Source organism: Leucopleurus acutus, assembly GCF_964270905.1.
Source record: "Leucopleurus acutus genome assembly, chromosome: 13".
NCBI classification, from domain to species: domain Eukaryota; kingdom Metazoa; phylum Chordata; class Mammalia; order Artiodactyla; family Delphinidae; genus Leucopleurus; species Leucopleurus acutus.
Window position 1 is genome coordinate 26,984,359 of NC_139155.1, and position 22,837 is coordinate 27,007,195.

The 22,837-nt window shown below is 41.8% G+C and overlaps 1 protein-coding gene across 1 annotated transcript; it reads left to right on the forward strand.

Moving 5' to 3' along the window:
* The first annotated feature begins 255 nt into the window (after positions 1 to 255).
* IER3IP1 (immediate early response 3 interacting protein 1) lies at positions 256 to 13,702 on the forward strand. Its single transcript, XM_082852524.1, has 3 exons — positions 256 to 400; positions 11,483 to 11,584; positions 12,467 to 13,702. The coding sequence occupies exons 1-3, from the start codon at positions 310 to 312 to the stop codon at positions 12,520 to 12,522; spliced, it is 249 nt and encodes an 82-aa protein (XP_082708650.1). The 5' UTR covers positions 256 to 309; the 3' UTR covers positions 12,523 to 13,702.
* The last annotated feature ends 9,135 nt before the right edge of the window (positions 13,703 to 22,837 follow it).

Consider the following 22,837-nt stretch of genomic DNA (forward strand, 5'->3'; position numbering starts at 1 on the left):
TGGGAGATTTTACGTTCTTGTTTTCGTCCTATGTATTTTACATTTACAACACCTCAGTTCGGGCCAGCCACAATTCAAGGGTTCGGTACTTCCGGCTGCTGCATTGGACAGCGCAGCTCTACAGGCCTTGCTGAGGTGAGCGTGGGGCGGGTCTTAGTCAGATGGGGGCGGGTCTTAGTCAGATGGGAGCGGAGCTTCTCAGAACGCGTTTTGGGCCTCGTCGGCTGCCGTAAGAAGTGCCGGCCGTGGCGGCGCCACGTTCCCTGTCGCGGAGGGAAGGGGATCGGTTGGGCCTCGGGGCGGTTGGCCATGGCCTTTACGCTGTACTCGCTGCTGCAGGCGGCCCTGCTGTGTGTCAATGCCATCGCCGTGCTGCACGAGGAGCGATTCCTCAAGAACAGTGAGTGGGGCCGCGGGGGCGGGCCGAGGGGGCGGCAGCGAGCTCCGGGGGCGCGGACCCGAGTCGGGCCGCGTGAGTGGACCATTTGGGCCGGGACAGACGGGCGGCCGAGGGCTCGCCTCTTGGGGCCCTTCCTTGCGTGGGGAAGCCGAGCCACTTTTGTCTCACCAGTGGAGTGAAGATTGTTCAGTGGGGTGAAGATTGTTCAACAGACGCCCATTGTGTGTCGGACCCTGCGTTTCGGGATGGGGGGAGGCGGGGATGAGCCAGGAAACGCCCCTGCCTGCGTCCAGTTTAGGTTAGGAATTTGGTACCCTTCTCTGTGACCGCTTTTAATTGTCAAAAACCTGGGGTGTGAGTTTTCAGTGAACGAGGGAGGGGCGTGGCTCATTTTGGAGCGTAGGTAGTCAGAAGAATGAACTGATGGAAGGCCATAGGGGTTCCTGGGCTTTGGGGATAAGAGGAAAGGGGACGTGTTGGGGTTATCACGACATACAGTCATCCATGTTCCAAGAAAAGTTTATTCAGCACAGTTTATTGGGTGCCTAGGATGTGCCAGGCTAGAATCTGAGAATACAGAGAAGACAGAAGTTACGCCTACCGGGATCTCACAATCCAGCGACCTCTATGCCACCTGGGCAGACTGCTTTTTTCTGCATGAGGCACAATTACGGCAGGATACTGCGTGATGTGCATCACTTGTCACAGCGTACCAAATATGTCTGTGTAGATCACTGAAACTCAAACCCATGAGCAAGATTTATTGGTTTCATTTTTTCCTTCAGGAGAGATTTATTGAGCACATATTATGTGCCAGCTGAAACTGAGGTTAAAACAGTTGCCCTGCCCTCCTAATGAAAGTTAATCTAAATAAAAACTGAACAAGTACCAATAACAAGTATGCAGAATGTTACAAAACAGAAGTGCTGGGAGATACTAGCTTGTGAATCTTTGAGAGTTTGGAGGAAGTGTGTCTAACCCGAAATCAGATAAGTCAGTAAACATTAACTAGGTGAAGGGTCGGGAGGTGATGAGTAAGAGCTGGTGTGAAAATTGGTGTGGAAAGTTCATAAGCAGGGCAGTAACATGACTTGATTTGTGTTATTTGCTGGTTACTGTGTGGAGAACAAACAGATCAGAAGTGTAGAAGAGTGGATGTGGAAAGCACCATTCCAAATAGGGCAAGTAGAGATGGTGGGTATAATATAAGTTGAATGGGTATAATAACAATAATGATACCTAACACTTAACACTTACCATGTGCCAGGATCTGTATCTAGTGCTTTCTACATATTAACTTGTGTAACCCTCACAACAACCCTATGAGACAAATACTGTTTTCATTCCTGCTTTACAGATGGGGACCAGAAACACAAAAGAGTTGGTAGCTTTCCTAAGATCACACAGCTAGAGAGCAGCAGAGTTAGGGTTCAGTTCAGGCAGTCTGACTCACGTTCATCTCTTCACCACTGTGCTATCCAGAAAAGTAGAAGGAATCACATTGTGGGTTGAATTGTATGCCCCTAAAAGATATATTAAAGTCCTAACCCTTGTTTCCTTTTTTGGAAATAACATCTTTGCAGGTGAAATTAAGTTAAGATGAGGTCACACTGGAAAAGGATAGACCCTACGTGCAATGAGGTGTCCCTATGGGTAGAGAGAGATACAGAGACACACAGACACAGGGGGAAGAAGGCCATGTGACAACAGAGGCAGAGATGAGTGGTGCATCTGCAATCCAGAGAATGCCAAGGATTGCCAGTAACTACCAGAAGCTAGGAGAGAGGCATAGACATTATCCCAAGAGCCCCGAAAAGGAACCAACTCTGCCAACCGCTTGGTTTTGGACTTCTGGAACTGTGAAAAAATAAACTTTCATTTTGTTAAGCCACATAGTTTGTGGCACTTTGATATAATAGCCCTAGGAAACTAGTACAAATCAGAAGATATTTTAAACGTAGAAAAGATAGAATTTACTGTTTGGACATTGGGAATGAGGAGAGAGGAAAAAGTCAAAGATCTCTCTTGGTTTTCTGGTTTAAGCAACTGAGTGAAGGGTAGTAGCTTTACTGAGGTGGCACTGGTGGAAAATTGTGGGGGGTGGTGCAGGTAACAAGGTGAAGAGATAAAGAAGTTTCACACATGCTGAGATTGAGATTTCTGTGAGATACGCCAAGTGGAGATACAGAATAGTCAGTTGGACTTAAGTCCATAGACCAGAAGCAAGAGCCAGAGTGGAGAGTGAGATTTGAGTCTGTCAACCACAGATGATAAATTAAGCCATGTGAAGAGATGAAATTGTTCAGGGAAGGAATAGACTACAAAGGAGAATTGTTGACCAGGACAGTCCTAAAATCTCTTCCAGTATTTAATGTTCTGGTAATGATAGAAGAGCTGACAGGAGAAATTGATGAGTGAGCAAAACAGAGAGATAGGGAAATCTAGACAGTGGGATTTCACAGAGGCCAAGGAGTGTTTGAAGCAGGAGAGAGAATACAACAGTGGAATGTTCTGAGAAGCCAAGCAAGATAAGGACTGAAAAGTGTCCTGAGGATTCAGGGTAGTAGAGGTCATTTGTGATTCTGTAAGAGCAGTTACAACAGTGGGTAAAATCCACCTTGGAATGGGGTGGAGCGAGTGGAAAGTCATAGAATGGAGACAGCACAATTATCCAAATGTATCACTGAGTTGGAGGAAATGAAATGGTAGGTGGAAGGGGATGCAGATATATGTTTTGTTTTTTTTTTTTTTTTGCGGTACGTGGGCCTCTCACTGTTGTGGCCTCTCCCCCTGCGGAGCACAGGCTCCGGACGCGCAGGCTCAGCGGCCATGGCTCACGGGCCCAGCCGCTCCGCGGCACATGGGATCCTCCCTGACTGGGGCACGAACCCGTGTCTCCTGCATCGGCAGGCAGACTCTCAACCACTGCGCCACCAGGGAAGCCCCAAAGATATGTTTTATGATTGTTTTGTTTTTTAGGTCTCAGCAGCGACAATGAGAACTGGTCAGGTCTCTTCAATAAGTCAATGCCATGAAATAAGTGGGGAGGAAGTGACCACTGAGGCAAATATACAAAATATAAAAAAGACAAAAAGAGAGAGAGAGATGTAGGGAGATATTCATATGCAGCATGTGGACCTTGATTGAATTCTAGTTCAAACATATCAACTGTAAAAAATATTTTGGGGGGCTTCCCTGGTGGCGCAGTGGTTGAGAATCTGCCTGCCAATGCAGGGGACCCGGGTTCGAGCCCTGGTCTGGGAAGATCCCACATGCCGCGGAGCAACTAGCCCCGTGAGCCACAATTACTGAGCCTGAGTGTCTGGAGCCTGTGCTCCGCAACAAGAGAGGCCGAGACAGTGAGAGGCCCGTGCACCGCGATGAAGAGTGGCCCCCACTTGCCCCAACTAGAGAAAGCCCTCGCGTAGAAATGAAGAGCCAACACAGCCATAAATTAATTGATTAATTAATTAAAAAAAATATGTTGGTAACATTTGAAGAAATTTGAGTATGGAGTAGATACTAGATGATATTAAGGAATCACTGTACATCTTGTTAGTGTGATAAAAATGCATACTGAAATATTTCAGTACCAGTAATTTATTTTTAAAGTAATCAAGCAGAAAGAAAGATGAAGCATGTAGGCAAAAAATCAATAATTATTAAATCTGAGTGATAAGTATGTTTTAAAACTTTCATAATTAAAGGTTAGAAAAGGAATTGCTAAGGGAAAAGATCTAGTAATGCGAGAAAAATAAAAGGTACCGGAGAGAAAAGAGGTAATTGATAACTCAAGGATTCTGAGAAGGTGCATAGGGATGGGTCCAAAGGCACAGATGGAGGAGATGGCATTAAGTGGGAGGTGGGATACTTTCTTCATTGAAAAAGGAGGAAGGATTAGCTGGAGAAGGAGGAGGTTCCCAAATTTGGTGGCAGGAAGTTTTTCTTCATTCCTTATAACAAATAGGCCAGTCACCGTGAGCTAGGTGGAAAAGATGTAGCAGTGAGCATAACACAGTATCTTTGTTCTCATATCTTAGAGTCTAATTATACAGATACTTGAGTCTAAGATAAATGCTTTGAAGGAAGAGAACTGGGTGAGAACCATGGGAATATAACCTCCTGGTTGAATCAGAACAGCATCAGTTCTTAAGGAAATAGCATTTAAAGCTAAGTCCTGGAATAGGAATAGGAATTAGCCTATTTTTAGGTACCTTTAAGGCTTCAAAGTAGAGATATCATGTAGGCATTTGCATATACAGGTCTGGTGCCCAGAAGGGAGGAGGTCTGGGAAGGATTTACACGTGGGGATTTTTGGTGTTGGCTGGTAATTTGAAACCATTGGAATGAAGTCTATTTCTCAGAGGGAGAAGTGGTTCAAGGATTGAGTCCTGAGATTACTCATTCCTGTCAGGGTTCTTGGTTGCAAGCAATAGAAGCTGACTCTGCCTGATTAAACAGAAAGAAATTTACTAAAAGGTTGTTGGACAATAGAACAATGGAGCAGAGTGGAGAATCCAAATACAGACACATATTTATATGGACACTTAATTTATGATAAAGTTAACAGTAGAGTGTGATAGAAAGGATGGTCCTTCAATAAATGATTCTAGGTTAACTGGATATTCAAAAAGAAATAAGTGAATCTTGACCGTCTGTCTCTGGCTAAACACATAAGCCAATTGCAAGAGCATTGTAGATCTAAATGAGAAAGGTAAAACAAAGCTAGAAGGAAACAAACTTTTTCTGAAAGGGCCATATTATAAAAATAGTAGGCTTGGGCTTCCCTGGTGGTGCAGTGGTTGAGAGTCTGCCTGCCAGTGCAGGGGACACGGGTTCGTGCCCCGGTCTGGGAAGATCCCACATGGCACGGAGCGGCTGGGCCCGTGAGTCATGGCCACTGAGCCTGCACATCCGGAGCCTGTGCTCCGCAACGGGAGAGGCCACAACAGTGAGAGGCCCGCATACCGAAAAAAAAAAAAAAAAAAAAAAGTAGGCTTTTGCAGGCCAGGTGACAGAACTGAGGCTATTAAGCGGGTATCTATATAACCATTTATAAATGTGAGACATCATTCTTTTCTCTCCCAGCTTTGAGATCTAATTGACAAATAACATTGTCTAAGTTTAAGATGTACATGTGATGATTTGATACACGTATATGTTGCAAAATGCTTACCACAGTAAGGCTGGTTAGCATATCCTTCACCTCACATAATTATCATTTTGTTGTTAATGTTGTTGTGGTGAGAACATTTAAGATTTACTCTCAGAGCAACTTACAAGTAAACAGTGTTGGATCACCATGCTGTACAGTAGATCCCCAGAGCTTATTCATCTAATAACTGGAAATTAGTGCCTTTTGACCAACATCTCCCCATTTCCCCTACCATTCCACTCCTGGCAACCACCATACTACTCTCACTTTCTATGAGTTTGATGGTTTTAGATCCCACGTATAAGTGAGATAAATACGGTACTTGTCTTCCTCTGAGTTATTTCACTTAGCATAATGTCCTCAAGGTCCATCTGTGTTGTCACATATGGCAGGTTTTCCTTGTTTATGGCTGAATAATATTTCATTATATATGTACACAACATTTTCTTTATCCATTCATCTGTCACTGGACACTTAGATTGTTTCCATGTCTTGGATATTGTGAATAGTGCTGAAGTGAACATGGGAGTGCAAATATCTCCTCGAGATAATGACTTCATCTCTTTTGGAAAAGTACCCAGAAATGGGATTGCTGGATCATATAGCAGTTCTATTATATTTTAAATTTTTTGAGGAACCTCCATACTGCTTTCCATAGTGGCTGTACTAATTTACATTCCTGTCAACAGTGCACAAAGGTTCCCTTTTTTCACATCCTTGCCAGCATTTATTGTCTCTTGTCTTTTTGGTAATAGTCATTCTAACAAGTGTGACGTGATATTTCATTGTGGCTTTGATTTACATTTTTCTGATGAATAGTGATGTTGAGCACCTTTTCGTGTACTTGTTGGCCATTTTTATTTCTTCTTTGGAAAAATACCTAATCAAGTCCTCTGCCCAGTTTTAATCAAATTATTTGGAAATGCAATTATTAATGGAAAGCACCTCCACAATGGTAGTGTGAGAACCTCCACTGGACCCTCTTTCCAATAAAACAACTATAACTAGTGAAAATTATTTTAAAAACGAACATTTGAAGTCTCTGGGAATTGTCATAAGAGTGTACAACAAATGAAGAAACTTTTTTTTTTCCCCCAAGAAAATCTATTAAAGCTCAGTAAGAGCAGTGAGAATCTCTGGCATTTGGGCCACAACCAGCTCTTCCTTCTCTCCAACACACACACACACACACACAAAGCAAATGATAAAGATTACAGTGAAAATTAATGGAATACAGAGTAGAAAAACAATAGAATTAACAAAACTAAAAGCTAGTTCTTTCAGAAGATCAACAGAATCGGCAAACATTTAGCTAGACCAAGAAAAAAGGAAAGGAGACTCAAATTACTAAAATAATGCCTGTGATGACCTTGATTTACTTCATTTCTTTGACTGGCTAACTCTTCAGCCTATCCTTTAAGGCCTACTTCTGGCATTTGCCTTTCCCAGAAACCATCTCTGACCCATTTTGTGGGTAATATACCACTGCAGTTTCTTTTCTGTCCCCTCCAGTAGACTGACAACAAGGGTCCTTTCATCTTTACAATTCATTCCATCAGTCAATGAATGTTTTCTAAATAACTTTATGTTCCCATTGTCATATTCTTGTGATTCTTGACCTGAGAGCTATTATATTTATACACATAGGTTAGCCATTATCTTGGCAGTAGTGCAGAGAACGTGTTGTTTCTTTTAGTGCTCCACAATGATGCTTTATGTACAAAAAAAAAATCATATAGTGGATTTATCTATTTATTTATCTATTTATTTATTTTTGGCTGCGTTGGGTCTTCGTTGCTCTGCATGGGCTTTCTCTAGTTGCGGCGAGCGGGGGCTTCTCATTGCGGTGGCTTCTCTAGTTGTAGAGCATGGGCTCTAGGTGTGGTGTGGGCTTCAGTAGTTGTGCCATGCAGGATCAGTACTTATGGCTCGCGGGCTTAGTAGTTGTGGCTCACGGGCTCTAGAGCGCAGGCTCAGTAGTCGTGGCACACGGGCTTAGTTGCTCCGCGGCATGTGGGATCTTCCCAGACCAGGGCTCGAACCCGTGTCCCCTGCATTGGCAGGTGGATTCGTAACCACTGCACAACCAGGGAAGTCCCACTCCTTTTTTATGTCCCCTTTTTTTATGGCATCTTGTTCTCTGGGGTTTATAGCTACAGTAGTTGTTCTCTCTCTAAGGATGTTTGTTTTTTTAAAAAATGAACTCCTACTTCTTGCATTGTCTCTTCCTCACAGTCTTCTTTTCTGGTTTTGTTCTGTCTTTCCACGTTAAGAATTGTTCCCTCTTGACTGTCAGTTCATTCTAAAGAGTAAAGCACTGAGAGGCTCTTAGGAAGCTCTGTGTATGTGGTTGGGATTTGCTCACCAGTGGGCCTCTCTGTAAGTTTGCTGTCTCATTAAAGCCCCGAGTATGTCAGTATCTGAAGTCTTCTTGGGCAGCTGGTCAATTTCCAGAGTAATTTTACAACTTCCTGTCTGCAGAATATAAGTGTTCTTATTTCCAGGCTTATGTGAGACACAAGCAAGGAAAGTGGGCAGGAGTTTGACACTTGGTTTGCAGACTTTAATTCAATCCACCCTCCCTAGATGTCCCCAGGTCCAGAGCTTCCATGCTTCAGTCTCTGCTGAGAGTAAACCTCCTGTCTTCTGAGGGTGTAAGAGAGGGACATTCTTCCTATCAGTTCAGTTTAGGGAAGGGGATGGGATGGGAGGGGAAGGAGGAGCGGCGCTAACTGCTCTTGTGGAGACTTTTCAATTAGTCCTCCGGTGTCTCAGCTTTGTCGCCCTCACTGGCATTTTGAAGTTTCTTTCAAGTTTCCAGGGTTCTCAGCACGATTCACCTCAGTTTTTTATTGTGTGCTCCCTGGATGTTTAGGTTTCAGCCTTCTCTGTTAAGTCAGTTATTCTTCCCTTTATTTTTTATTTATTTATTTTTGCGGTACACGGGCCTCTCACTGTTGTGGCCTCTCCCATTGCAGAGCACAGGCTCCGGACACGCAGGCCCAGCGGCCATGGCTCACGAGCCCAGCCGCTCCGCGGCATGTGGGATCTTCCCGGACCGGGGCACATACCCGCATCCCCTGCATCGGCAGGCGGACTCCCAACCACTGCACCACCAGGGAAGCCCTAATGTCATTTTTAGTAGGGTTTCAGGAGAAAGCTAAGATAAAAGTGTGTATCCATTGATGGGGTTCAGGACGTGCTACCCCCAAATAAGGCACCGTGGCATGTTGAATATCTTAAGCTGAAGGAGTTAGAGAAAACACCAGAATCAGAGAGGTCACTCCGCCCTCCTCCCTCCCTGGCCCTTCTTTCTTGAAAGCAGGAGATAACTCTCCCGTGTGAAAGGTATCCTTCCTGTACCGGGAGGAAAGGAGACACTCTTATCACCAGAGACAGGGAATTTAGGGCCAGGAAGACTGTATAAACAGACATTATTGCATTTCCTACCTATAGCCCAAACCCCTTTGTTTTGTTGATTCTTCACAAATTTGTTCTTTTGTCTAAAAGGTAGAAAAACTTCCTGCTTTGGTCAGTTTTTCAGATCTTCATTTTCTTGTGAAGACTCCCAGGTACATGTAAAAACTTAATAAAATTTGTGTGCTTTTCTCCTGTTAATCTGTCTTTGTCAGTTTAATTTTCAGATATAGCCAGGGACCCTAAGAGGGTCAAGGAAAACTTTCTCCTTCGTTACAGTAACCAATATGTTTAACCAAAACCAGGCTGCTTTCTTATTGTGCAGAGTTGTTAAGTAGGTTTATATGAGTAAGACTAAACTGGTTTGGAAAATGATACACCAGGTGGTGGTGGTCATTTTGTGTTTTATGTCCTTCTAGAGACACTATTATGAAATCGTTTTTACCACATTATAAGTAGTTAAAGGCTGGTACTACACCTTTGAACTTAGATTACAAAAAGAGGACTGCCATGTAGTGGAGAATGCTGATTGAGCTCCCTGGAAGAGTGAGACAGGTATGTGGGAGAAAGAACTTACAGTAGAACTTGTTATATGGTAAAAGTCAGCGTTGGAGAAACAGCATAAGTGTATTTGCTTGTCGGAGACAGAAGTAGATGCAGAAGTAGGAAGCAAGATGCAGGTGTATCTTCTGAGATTGTTTTTATCTTGGAGAGATGTGTACATTTAATATTGGAGGATTTCTTCCTCCCTCCCGCAAAGCTACAATTGAATGATTGGTTACACTTCGTGTGCCTTTAAAATAAAGAAACATGTTTCTTTGGAAGTTTTATCTGCGATTCTAGGATTTACCTTATCTTTCTTTATTCCAAAATTAACTTGGTCTGCTATAAATTCAGTTTAATTCCACAAACATTTACTAAGTACTTGCTCTGGGTGGGGGAGAGGGGAAAGGTAAAGACAGACTAAATTCATTTCCTGTCTTCCAGGAATTTATAATGTAACTTACAATCAGTAGTTACTATTTGGGGAGCAAAGAGTAAGGTTTATTATGACATGGGAGGGAATTAGGAAAGGCCCTGACATTGAAGTCAGATAAACCTAGATTCAGAAGCTGCCTTTAACATGTATAGCAATTAGTGGGTAATTGAGTAACCACTAGTTACTCGGAGGGTTGTAGTATGATACAAGGCTAGCACGTCAATTTAAGGAGTTTCTAACTTCACTCAGTAGGCAATGGGAATCATCACACATTGTGAGCTAGAAAGATCTGACACTTTAAGGGAGAAAGAAGTCGAGAGGAAATTGCAGAGGCATCTGTTGAGAGTCTGGCAAGAGATAGTAGAGGCTGTAGTATTAACCACTGTGATAGAAGTTGTGCTGCGGGAGCTCAAAAAAGAGTGACAGCCCTGTGGATGGGGAAGGCTGTAAGCACAAGTGAGCTAGGCCTTGAAGGGTGAGTGGGAGTGAAAACACATCAGCTCTGCTGTGAACTTGAATTTTACATTAGTTTTATACCACAACATATCTCAGTGTTGATGTGACCAAAAAATTTAAAAAAAACAAGCAACCGTTATTTAACCTTTATTTCAACCAAGTAAAAGTTGACTAAACAAAGTGAAATCTTGTTACCTGATACATGGTTCTTTCATGTATAAAATAAAAACTTGTTCTGTCTTCAAGTTTAAGGGTTAACATGTCAGGAATTAATTAAGCCCTGTAGTTATATGAGAGTAAAAAAATACAGTCATGTGAGATATGAAAAGTGGACCTGAAATGAGGACAAGAGAAGGACGTTGCAGAAATGAGGACATGTAAGCCTCTAGAAGAATGCGTAAGGCAATAAAAAAAGAATTAGCAGATAAAGGTAAAGAAATAATGATTTATATTATCAGGAAAATGATAGAAGGTAAAAGACTCATTTACTGAAAATAAGTGGGGTTAGGGTTAGATAATAGGCTAAATTCCTTACCTCAAAATTGAGAAATGAAGAGGAATGATCAAGTTAAAAAGATGTGCCTCTGTTGTCGGGTTAGAGCATGCTATGAAGGCGTAACCAAGCTGCGACCACGTTTACATTAACATTTCCCCAGGTGAACAGATAGTGAAGCTCAGCTGCAACACTTTTATACTGATAATTACTTCGGGTTTTATGAATTCTGAATTGAGCTAATTATTCAACTTGACAATATGCTTTGGTTTTCAATTCTGACCTGAAAAATATTGTTTGTTAGTTTAGAAAGAGAAAGAAAACAATCAGGGTGTCACAACAGTCATCTTTACTGAATACAGTGCCATGGAAGAATTTATTAGACTGGTTTATTTTATAAAATCAAAATCGAAATTAAATGAGTTTGTGCTGCTTATCAAAAGTAAAAAATATACTCAAGTTTTTAAGTCATATAATTTATGTCTAACAAGGCTCAAAATCATCTTTAGAAGGTGACTAATGAGGGAGCAAGGTGAGTGCATAATAAATTTTATCACAGCTAATCATCTTTATATTATGCAGTTGGCTGGGCAACAGACCAGGGAATTGGTGGATTTGGAGAAGAGCCAGGAATTAAATCTCAGCTAATGAACCTTATTCGATCTGTGAGAACTGTGATGAGAGGTAAGAAGAAAAACTAGTGGAACGCTCTTAATTTTGTGGTTTGATTTAAGTAGCAAAACTTGCAAGTGTGAATGCCATTTTTGTAGTGGGAACTTTTTTCTATAATATTTAACTTGGCTTTACTGCTTAAAAGTTACTAGTTTCTTTCCTAGCTTGCCTCTTATTTTTATCTAAGCCACTTGATGCAGATGGAATGCTCAGTGATGTAATATTTGTATGCTACCTGTATGTCACCTCTCAGAGTTGAAAGACAACGGTGTTCTTACCTTTTAGAAATTCTTTTGCTTCTAAGTAGAGAAGTCATCTGAGTCCTGTAAGACTTTCAAGAGAAAAATACAGGTCCCATTATCTGCTATTTTTATTAGAAAATATTTTAGAGCAACTCAAGAATTCAAAACCTTTTATTTAAAACCATTAAAATTAGGGTCTCTCTCTCTCTCTCTCTGTCTCTGTTAGCTGATTTCATCACAGCTTTGGGTAGAATGATAAGTTTCATTCTTAATTTAGTGATGAAGCAACAGAATCTTCTTTGCACTGTATTTCTACTGTCAGTTGTCACTGGCAGCCATGTGGGTCTACTTCTGCCTGGGTCCAGTATGCTTTTGTGTTCCCAGAGCTGCACCAGCACTATCCACAGATGACTTTATATTGATCTTGTACCAGTGTGACCCTTATCCCCAGTCACACAAGCCCACTTTACAATAAGTTTTGGATTTTATGATCCAATGCATGTTTGAATGTTACTTTGTTATAAGGATTTGCAATGTGATTCTGATGACATACTGTATTTCCATCCTTCCTGGATGCTAGTAAAACTATGTCTTCATTTTTTTCTGATTGTTTTTAGTAATAAAAAACTGTTTTGTTTTTTTTTCTTTGCAGTGCCATTGATAATAGTAAACTCAATTGCGATTATATTACTTTTACTATTTGGGTGAAGATCAATGGGGGAAATGGAGACTCAGTAGAAGAGCTGCCAGCAGAAGTTATTACTTCAGTCTTTATTGGAACATACGTATCTTAGCTGGCTGACCTTGGACTTGACAAAAACGTAAACCTGCCAATAAAACCAGAGTCCCTATTTATCTGATTATTTTAAATGTTGCACTTATAGTTTTATTGCAAAAAGATCAGATCATCAGAGGCCAGATTGAAATACATTTGATTGCTGACTGCTGATAAAAGTTCATGCTATGGTAAAGATTGTTAAAAGGGTGCAGGACTGTCACTTCTGTGTTTTTAGAGGTTTCTTTCTTTGACTTCTCAGGGATGAATTTTTTTTTCAAAGTTCCTTGTGACTTAGCTATGATGTAAGAATGATTATCCTCCTAGATAAAATTTAAAGGATTTTTAAAATATAAAATGTTAGATAGGAAATTTGGATTATTTTATTTTGAACTCTTTGGTTAAATATTTTGTCTGTATACTGTCTCAGCTATGAAAAATTCAAATTCATAGTAACTATTGAAGAGCAATACTCTGATTTCTGGGAGAATTCTAACTTTGTAAGTCGGTTAGTCACATGATGATTGTGTTTTTAAGTTTTAAGTTCTTTTCATGCGTTTGTTATTTTATTAATTGGCCTGAATGATGAGACCAGGTCAGTATCTACATATTTCCATAGGTAAAAAAAAATCTGTATAGAAAAGTCTATGCCCTTTTTAACAATGACTTATTTTTTAAAATCAGCATAAATAGCAGCCTGCAGGAGCAATCCTAAACAATCACCATTAAACCATACTACGTAAGAAGACTTTATTGTGAAGTGTTTACCTCCCCAAATTATCACGTTTCCGTTTCTCGGAGGAGCACATTAAGGGGTGTGATTTGTAATTCTTCATTCTGTCAGTCAGTAGAGCATTCATGGTGGATAAATTGTCTTTTGTTTTTTTATGTCTTAGACCATCCCATATTTGCTTATCCCATAATACTGTTTTATGCAGAAAGATTAAAACAATGTAAATGATTTTTCTGGGAAGTATTAGTTATAATATTTTAAAGGGGGTGGAATGGAATCTTTGTCTATAGGAGAACATTTGTAAATAAAGTTCAATTTCCAAGTCAAACACTTGTTTTTGTACTTCAGTATATAACCTGTCTGTTAATTAGTTTCATTTTGTGTGCAACACTTATATATGTTCTTTGCTGTAAAATCATTGAGCACAGATTTAATGAAAGTAAACATTCACATTCCTTTTTTTTTTTCTTCAATGAATTAACAGAATTGCTGACATATATCAGGAAGACTCGCAAGCATTTTGATTCTATGACTTAAGTTACTTCTAAAACTTTGGAGCAGGTATTGGATGCCTATTGGCCACGCCTGAGCTGGAGATGGAAGAGCGGAAGATCTCTGAGCAGGGGGGCCTTGCAGCTGAACCAAAGAAATGTACCAAGGATCCTAAGTTGATTACTTGGCTCATGGGAGTAACTAATGTATTTGGCACTTAAAGGCAATGTTCTTTTGGCCTTAGAAGGATCTGATGCACAAGTTCAAGTTTAAGCTGCTGAACAGATTGAAAAGTAGCAGTTAATTGAGGGCACTCCTGTTTCTCCACAGGCAGTGAGCCATATAGAATTTTAAAAAGAAAGAAAAGAGAGACCTTGGCCTGATACCATTTTCATTAAGACATTACAACACACCTTTATATTCATTAATTGTCGGAATACTGTCCAAGTTCACACTCCAATTGAGAGCAGTCATATTAGGGCAGGAACAGAGTTTTCTGTAGCCAAGTGGTTCTGAGGAAAGTGCAGCATGGACATCAAAATATTTCATCTCTAAAGGACTCTTACACAGTTCTAGCTTTACTGTGCCTGAAGACAGGTCTGTAAGCTTTCACAGGTTAACCCCTGGTTTATCCAGAGAAGTTGCAATTCAGTAACGATAGCATCTTGTTTTAGTAGATAGTAACTTAAGTGCCTGCCTGCCTGCCAACATCTTTCCCCTTAGCCATTATCAGGATTAACAATTTGTGATTATTCTGGACTCCAAATATCTGTGGTGTTAATGGTCCTGTGTATTCTGACCCTGTGTCTATATGCCTGTGACCTGTGGTGAAGGCTCTTGGCTGTAGTGTGTACATACTCAAATTCATACCCTAGTCCTTAATCCAAGTACAGTGGTTTTCAAACTTTGATTGTTAACAGAACTGGATTTTCAAAAGAATAGTAACAGAGAAGTGTAATCATCCGATATCTAAAATAGATGGGAGCAGGTCCATATATCAGTTGAAGCGGGAATGGGACCCATAGGCCCACTGTTCAGCTTCCACCTCACTCTTAACAAGCTTCCTAAGGCACTTCCACAAAACCCTAAGCTTTCAAAAACATGGTTATGAAGTATCTTTTTTTAAAAAATCCTTGCTTTAGGTAGAGTAGGCACGGTGATCTGTGCTCTATAGATATTTGCAATCACTTGTGTGTATATGTGTGTGTACTCATGAAATGACCTGAGACAAAGCAATACATCTGAGTAAAATAGGAGGCAGGATATTGCTAGTATGCTAGCCAGAACCTTTTATCATATGACTTAAATAAACTTCTTAAGACCTCAGTTGTTTTTGGTTCCTTCCTCTGTAAAATTAGACAATAACTGTTTTAGAACAGAAGTCTGCTTCAGATTATACATATATATATATATATATATATATATATATATATATATATATATAAATTTCCAGGTCACTGACCTTTGATCCTAGATCAAAGAGATGTTCTTCTGAAGTAAAATGTTTTTGGTGAAATAAATTACTTTCTTACTGACAGCTTCAAAGTTATTACCAATAATAAAATTTTGATACCAACCAAAATGGAAATCTTTTTTGCTAAAATTTTCCTTGGCCCCTGATTGGTCATTAGATGTCAGATATAGTGAAAACATCTGTGCAAGGACCTGGGACACACAGTGGGCAGTGTCCACCGATACTAATGATCAAGGTAAGTTATGGAATTCTACTCTTTTCGTTTTAGTTCTGATACTGTTTTCTTTACACCTCCGCTCCTCCTCTGGGTTCTTTTATTTATTTACTTATTTATTTATTTATTTATCCTCTGGGTTCTTTAACCCATCTTTTTCTTTCTCAAGTTCTCCTTCTGAGGTCCCATCCCATCTTTACTCATTTTGCCCTTTGGCAGGCAAAGCCATTTGAGTCTTTTGGTAAGGAGGAAGCCATTAGTCATGTTCCATCATTCCACATCACAGTGAATGACACCATACTACCCAATTGCCCAAACATGGAACCTAATAATTATCTTGATGCCTTCCTCTCCCTTACCCTTAATCTAATTTACCACCAATTTCTCTTACCTCCTAAAGATTTCTTAAATTTGTTTTGTTTGCTTTGTTTCCACACTTTTTAGTTTAAGCATCTCTCTGTGGCCCTGCAATAGATTCTTATCTGGTCTCACACACATTTTGGCACCTCTCCCATCTGTTCTCCATATTGCAGCCAGAGTAAACATTTAGAAAAATGCATGTCTTAATATTACCCACCTTCGGTGGTGTTTTAATCTGGTCAAAGACAGCTCCTAATTCTGAAGGGGAAACTAGGATCAGTTTCCGTTTCCTTCAACGAAGTAGGCCCTCAAACAGAAAACTTAGTAAATATAAGACGAAAACAACCTCCAGACCCAGTGAGGAGGAAAAGCAAAGGGTCCCTAGTCCAGGGAACAGGAAGTGTTATAGCTTACAACATGGCTGACTACAGCAGTGGGCAGAGGGGATGTTGGTAAATGAGTCCCCAGTCAAGGGCAGATGAGCAGTTTTGTCAAGGGGTTCCATAGGTGTAAACTAGAGCCTGTATTCTATTATGTCAGACTGCTCCTGAAAGCTTTTCATTTAGTCATTTTCATATAGAGTGCATAGGATGACTGTCTCTGCACTCAAGGGGTTTAATTTATTTGGATCAAAGGGAGACAAGTGGAGACTCCCAACATGGGTGTGGGAAAGGAGCAGTGAGGGAGGTGGTTCTATGTATCCCAAGATATTGCTCCCCTAGGGATAACAGGCAAGACCTGTGGCAGCTGTCCATCAGGGTAGGAAACTTGACAGCGTAAAGTTTTGGAATAGCTGATGCAAGAAAAGAGGGACACTGCTGCCAGGTAGTGGTTAATAAAAGACAGCAATAAGTGCCAGATGCTGTTCAAGTAGGAAAGCAGGAGATGACTTCAGAGATTGGGTGTTTCAAGGGAAGTATCAAGGAGATGACTTCTGAGATAGCCCTCGAGAATGGGTGAGACGTGTATGGGAGAACAAACCTGACTCCATATTGGATCTGTTCCTTTAATCTTTAATCTGTGTGCTCTGTTGTCTGTTCTTAGTTATGGTGACTCTGCACCTTTGTAAAGGAATGTTGCCCATAGCCTGAAATACAGCCCATTCTCAAGGCTCTGCCTCCCAGGCTCATCCTTTAAAGCAGGGGTCCTGGTCCTTGGCCTGTCAGGGAGCGGGCTGCACAGCAGGAGGTGAGCGGTGGGCGAACGAGCGAAGCTTCATGTGCCTCTCCCCATCGCGTGCACTACTGCCTGAACCAGTCCCCCGCCACCCTGTCGGTGGGAAAACTGTCTTCCACGAAACTGGGTCCCTGGTGCCAAAAAGGTTGGAGACCGCTGCTTTAAAGGTGTCATACTTTTCATTCCTGTAAAGATAAAAAGTTGCAGAACAGAGGATAACATCTGTCTTCTTGAAGGTTGACAGAAACATGGTGACCTGACTTAAGTGGACAGCTAAAAGAACAAAGGATTATCACATCCCCTCTGGGGTCTGGCTGGCACCAAGAAGTCTGCAACAACCAGCCACACCACCCTCCTTTCAGTGTAAAATAAGCCTTGAATTACAACTCAGACGGGTCTTTGGGACACCAGTCTGCCACCTTCTCAGTCTGCTGGCTTTCCAAATAAAGTCACCGTTCCTTGCCCCAATACCTCTTTTTGCCCTGTTGTGAGGACTGGAAAACAGAAGTGGTGGAGTGCGCAAGGCTGGCGGCAAAGAAAGGTAATAATATTTGGTCTGACAACACTGCAGTGGAATGAGAAACTGCTACTGAGCAAAGGCAAAAGTTTTTGTTTTTCCTGCTGCAACCAGGCCCAGCAGGCCCCGCCCTTGAGGGAGCAGGTCTCGATAATAACTTACCGTTCTGCTACACGGTGAGGAAGGAGCAGTACTAGACCCCGCTGTTGGTCTTCGAAACCGGAAAGTAGCCCTGGACGGATGGGGCGGAGACATGTGCGGAGAGGCGGGACTTCCGGCACGGCCCTTGGGCCAGTTTCCGGCGTCCTCAGGTAGCCGCCCCGGCGCCTTTTTCCCCGTCAAGGATACTGCGGAGCGGAGCTTCTCTGCTGGCTTCTCTGCTAGCAGGGCGTTTGCCTTTGCTGAGGACGGCGTGCGGAGCCCGGTGAGGAGCCGCACTGGGACAGGCGAGCGCCCGCCTGTCTGGAGGCTACATTTCTTTGTGAGCTGGCTGGGGACATACCGGTTGGGTTTCTAGGCCACCACCCTCCTGGGGCCCGGACCAACCGGGCGCTCGCTCTGTGTGTGAGAATTGCCCACCCCTCGCGGCCTTCGGCGCGGCGCCACCACGCATGCGCGGCGTGGGGCGAGCCGCACTTCCGCCAGGTCTCGCGTGCGCGGGGCGGATGGTGGCTGTGGGGTGTTAGTCCTTCCCCCTAGCGTGCCCCTGAGCTGTATTTCGAAGCCGGCGTCCCTTCGGGTCAGTCTGGCGTTTGCCAGGTGCTGGAACTTGCGATGGGGGAGGGTGCATGACCAGTCTTGAGGCCCTTTCCCACCCGGGAGAAGGAGGGGATTGCAGTTGAGTTAGTGCTGAAATTGCCTTGTTCGTGGAATCCTTCCAGTTGTGGAGGCCGGGATTCATGAGTTTAGCTAATTAAAAACTCTTTATTGCGCGATCAGTAGTAGTACAGGGGGAAAGGCAACAGCCCTTTGACTCACAGGGCTCCACGGATGGAACAGAGTGAGGAGTGTTACTAATGGAGCACGCTGGGGGGTCCTGGCCCAGCCTTGGGAGAAAAGGAGTTGGACTCAGGAAAAACAGGAAGTGATATTTGTCTGAGACCCAGGGACTCTAGGAATTGGTCAGGGAAGGGAGGATGTAAGCGACAGGGTGGTAGAATTCAGGGAGCAAAAAGGTTTCGGACAAAAGTCCAGCGATGAGGGAGGTAACGTATAGGACTGGTGGGCGACTGCAGTGCCATTGAACTTTGGTGCAGGAGTAGACACAAACGAGTTGGAGAGGTAAACCGGGGCTCTGGACACCAGTGTACATTGTTCCTATTTTATCCTGGGCGCAGTGGGGAGTGACTGCATAATAACATTTGTTGAGTGAGTGCATGCAGTGTGGTTCCCGACTTTTTCACTGGAAGCATATGGGGAAGAAAAAAGAATTTGTACTCTCCAGGGGGTGAGTATAAATATGTCCAGAGACATATTGAGAAGAGCCCCAGCCTCCCAGGAGAAAATTTATATTGAAATCTGTTTTAAATATTTATGTACGTTCTTAATGATAGGCCACAGTATACCTTATTTTGGTATAAAATGTTTTCTCATATCCTCAGATTATACTAATGCTTTAGGACTGTATCATATTTATCCTGTGATTTTTGTAGCCCTAGACACATCCATCATGTCCCCCCTGCCAGCACACACACACCCACCCCCAATACGCATATATGACCTATAACCCAGCCTTTCTATTTGTGGAACACTGTTCACAATATATGTATTACTTCCTTTAATCTTCCAATCAACTATTAGAGGTGTTATTCTTTCTACTTTAGAAATGATGAAACTCAGGCTGAGATGTTAAGAAAATTGCCCACGTGCACACAGCTAGTGAGTACAAATCCAGGCATGTACAACTCCTTAGTTCTTGTACTTAACCACTGCACTGTTGCATTTCAAAAAATGGATTTGGAGCTAGAAATAGGGAGAAGAGTCGAAGCAGAGAGGACATTTAGGAAGTTGTTGAAATAGGCTAGATGAGAGATGATGATTTCAAAACTAAGATAGTTTTAGTAACAGTGAAGAGAAGTGAGTGGATTCAGGACTGTACAGGAGGTAGCACTGACATGATTTGATTTGACCCTTGACTGGTTGGGAAGAAGGCTTGGGAGAGTGGTGGGTACATCTACATTGATGGTGCTGCCATTCACTCAATAAGGATTGCAGGATGAAGAGCAGCTTAGAGTGTAACAAGGACTTGGATTGAGATGCCCCTGGAATATTCAAGGGGAGATGTTCTCTGAAGTATCTTGAAGAGTTCCTTTTGGGAGGAGAGAGAATTTACTTTTCTTCTTTGCATTGAATATGTACCAATATCAATTGTTTATGACTTTCTAAAGTATATCCCACATAGCTTGTTCAAGCCATGCGAGATGGTGGGACGTGGACTCAATATAAACAAACATGGACCAGCTTTGAAGCCTTTTCAGTTTTCTGGGGTGATACTAATAGTTTACAATTACAGTTTATCAAGTACTGACTTGTAGTTCCGGTAACTAGTATTGTAAAGATTTAGACAAGAAAAGAGATCATGGCAGAAGTGGTAGAGGCCTGTAGTGGGGCTAACTGAAGAAGTATATTTTGGGGTTTGAGTGGTACACCTCAGTTATGTTCTTATAGGCCTCAATCACTCTCAGATAAGCTCTATAAGAGCATTTTAGAGTTTAAAAGGTGTGTTCTATGGAACTGATGAAAGCGCTTTGGTAACATTAAGTCTATGTGGACCCTTCAATAAAGATTAGAATTATCAATATTTTTATGACCATTTAGTGGTTCTGGTTGGACAGTTTTTTCTTTTTTTGAACAGTACAATTCTTTTGTTGTTTTTCTAGCCTTGTTCATATTTTATTCTTTAATCACCTTTGGAGTTAACTTTTTTCTGGCGGGGCCGCACGGCTTTCGGGATCTTAGTTCCCGGACCAGGGATCAAACCCAGGCCCCAGCAGTGAAAGCACCGAGTCCCAACAACTGGACCGCTAGGGAATTCCGAACGGAGTTAACATTTTTTTATTGAATATTAGGTGCCTCTCATAAAACTTGGGTTTTGAGAGAAGAAATTTTAGGGTTTTCTGTATGTAAAAAGAGAATGCTTTGTCTACATTTTGCATAGCCTTACCTTTTGTGGTGCAATGTATTTTAAATTAAAGAATCCTTTGTCACACATCCAAATAGAGTCGCTAGCAACCGTCTAGTCTTTTGAGTAACAAACTGTTTCCCCTCTCAGGCAGGTAATAGTTGATGCTATTGTTGATGTAATCCTCCATTTCAAGGTCATAGTAAAGATCAGAAATCGAATAACATATGAGGACTGTTATAAAAGAAAAGATTTTGCAGTGGAATCTTGATTAACCAGAGCTCTTAATATCTTTTTTTTTTTTTTTGCCTCTGCACTCTACCCCCATCCCCCGGCAGATTCATTATAAAAGGCAAACAGAACCAGGGATTTATTTTAAAATCAAAATACTTGATGAGGGTTATACTGATGCATAATGATTGGACTAATTTAGTTTTTTATAAAATTAAATATATGAGAAATGACTGACTAAAACATAACAAGACTAATTTTTATTGTGAAATATGTAATCCACACAAGAGTATGCAAAACATATGTAAGTTTTAAATAATTATAATAAAAGACACCTGTGCACCTACTGTCTAGGTCAAGAAGACCTTAGAGGCATCCTTGTGCTCCTCCTGGCTTGTATCTCCTCCCCGTCGCCTGGAGGAATCACTATCCTCACTCCTGTGTTAATCATTCCCTTTCTTCTCTTTCCAGTTTTATCACCTATGTGTGCTATAATATGGAACCATATGGTATATAGTCTTTTGTGACTTGATTCTTTCACTCTGTAGAAGAACATTACCTAGGATGATGTAACTGTAGATCATTCATTTCCACTGCCTTTCACATGTTGTGTATGAGTATACCACAATTTACTTGTCCATTCTTCTGCTGATAGACATTTGTATTGTTTCCAGTTCTGGCTTTTACAAACAGTGCTGCTTTGGACATTTTCGTTTGGTAGAGTATGAAAGACTCTCTCAAGGATATAATACCTGGGAGTGGAACTGCTGGGTTATAGAGCCTAGTGATTCCAAACCAGTTTCCAAAATGATTGTACTGTTTTATTGTCTCACTAGCAGTATAAGGGAGTTGCCTTTTTTTTTTAACATCTTTATTGGAGTATAATTGCTTTATAATGTTGTATTAGTTTCTGCTGTATAACAAAGTGAATCAGCTATACGTATACATATATCCCCACATCCTCTCCCTCTTGCGTCTCCTTCCCACCCTCCCTATCCCACCCCTCTAGGTTGTCACAAAACAGAGACCTGATCTCCCTGTGCTATGCGGCTGCTTCCCACTAGCTATCTATTTTATATTTTGTAGTGTATATATGTCCATGCCACTCTCTCACTTCATCCCAGCTTCCCCTTCCCCGTATCCTCAAGTCCATTCTCTACGTCTGTGTCTTTATTCCTGTCCTGTCCCTAGGTTCTTCAGAACCTTTTTTTTTTTTTAATTTTTATTTATTTATTTTTGGCTGCATTGGGTCTTCGTTGCTGCATGGGGCTTTCTCTAGTTGTGGTGAGCGGGGGCTACTCTTCATTGCGGTGCTCGGGCTTCTTATTGCGGTGGCTTCTCATTGCAGAGCACAGGCTCTAGGTGCGTGGGCTCAGTAGTTGTGGCTCGCGGGCTCCAAAGCGCCGGCTCAGTAGTTGTGGTGCACGGGCTTAGTTCCTCCACGGCATGTGGGATCTTCCCGGACCAGGGCTTGAACCCATGTCCCCTGCAGTAGCAGGTGGATTCTTAACCAGTGCGCCACCAGGGAAGCCCCAGAACCATTTTTTCTTTTTTAGATTCCATATATATGTGTTAGCATATGGTATTTATTTTTCTCTTTCTGGCTTACTTCACTCTCTGTGACAGACTCTAGGTCCATCTACCTCACTACAAATAACTCAATTTCGTTTCTGTTTATGGCTGAGTAATATTCCATTGTATATATGTGCCACATCTTCTTTATTCATCTGTTGATGGACACTTAGGCTGCTTCCTGGCTATTTTAAATAGAGCTGCAATGAATATTGTGGTACGTGACTCTTTTTGAATTATGGTTTTCTCAGGGTATATGCCCAGTAGTGGGATTGCTGGGTCATATGGCAGTTCTATTTTTAGTTTTTTAAGGAACCTCCATACTGTTCTCCATAGTGGCTGTATCAATTTACATTCC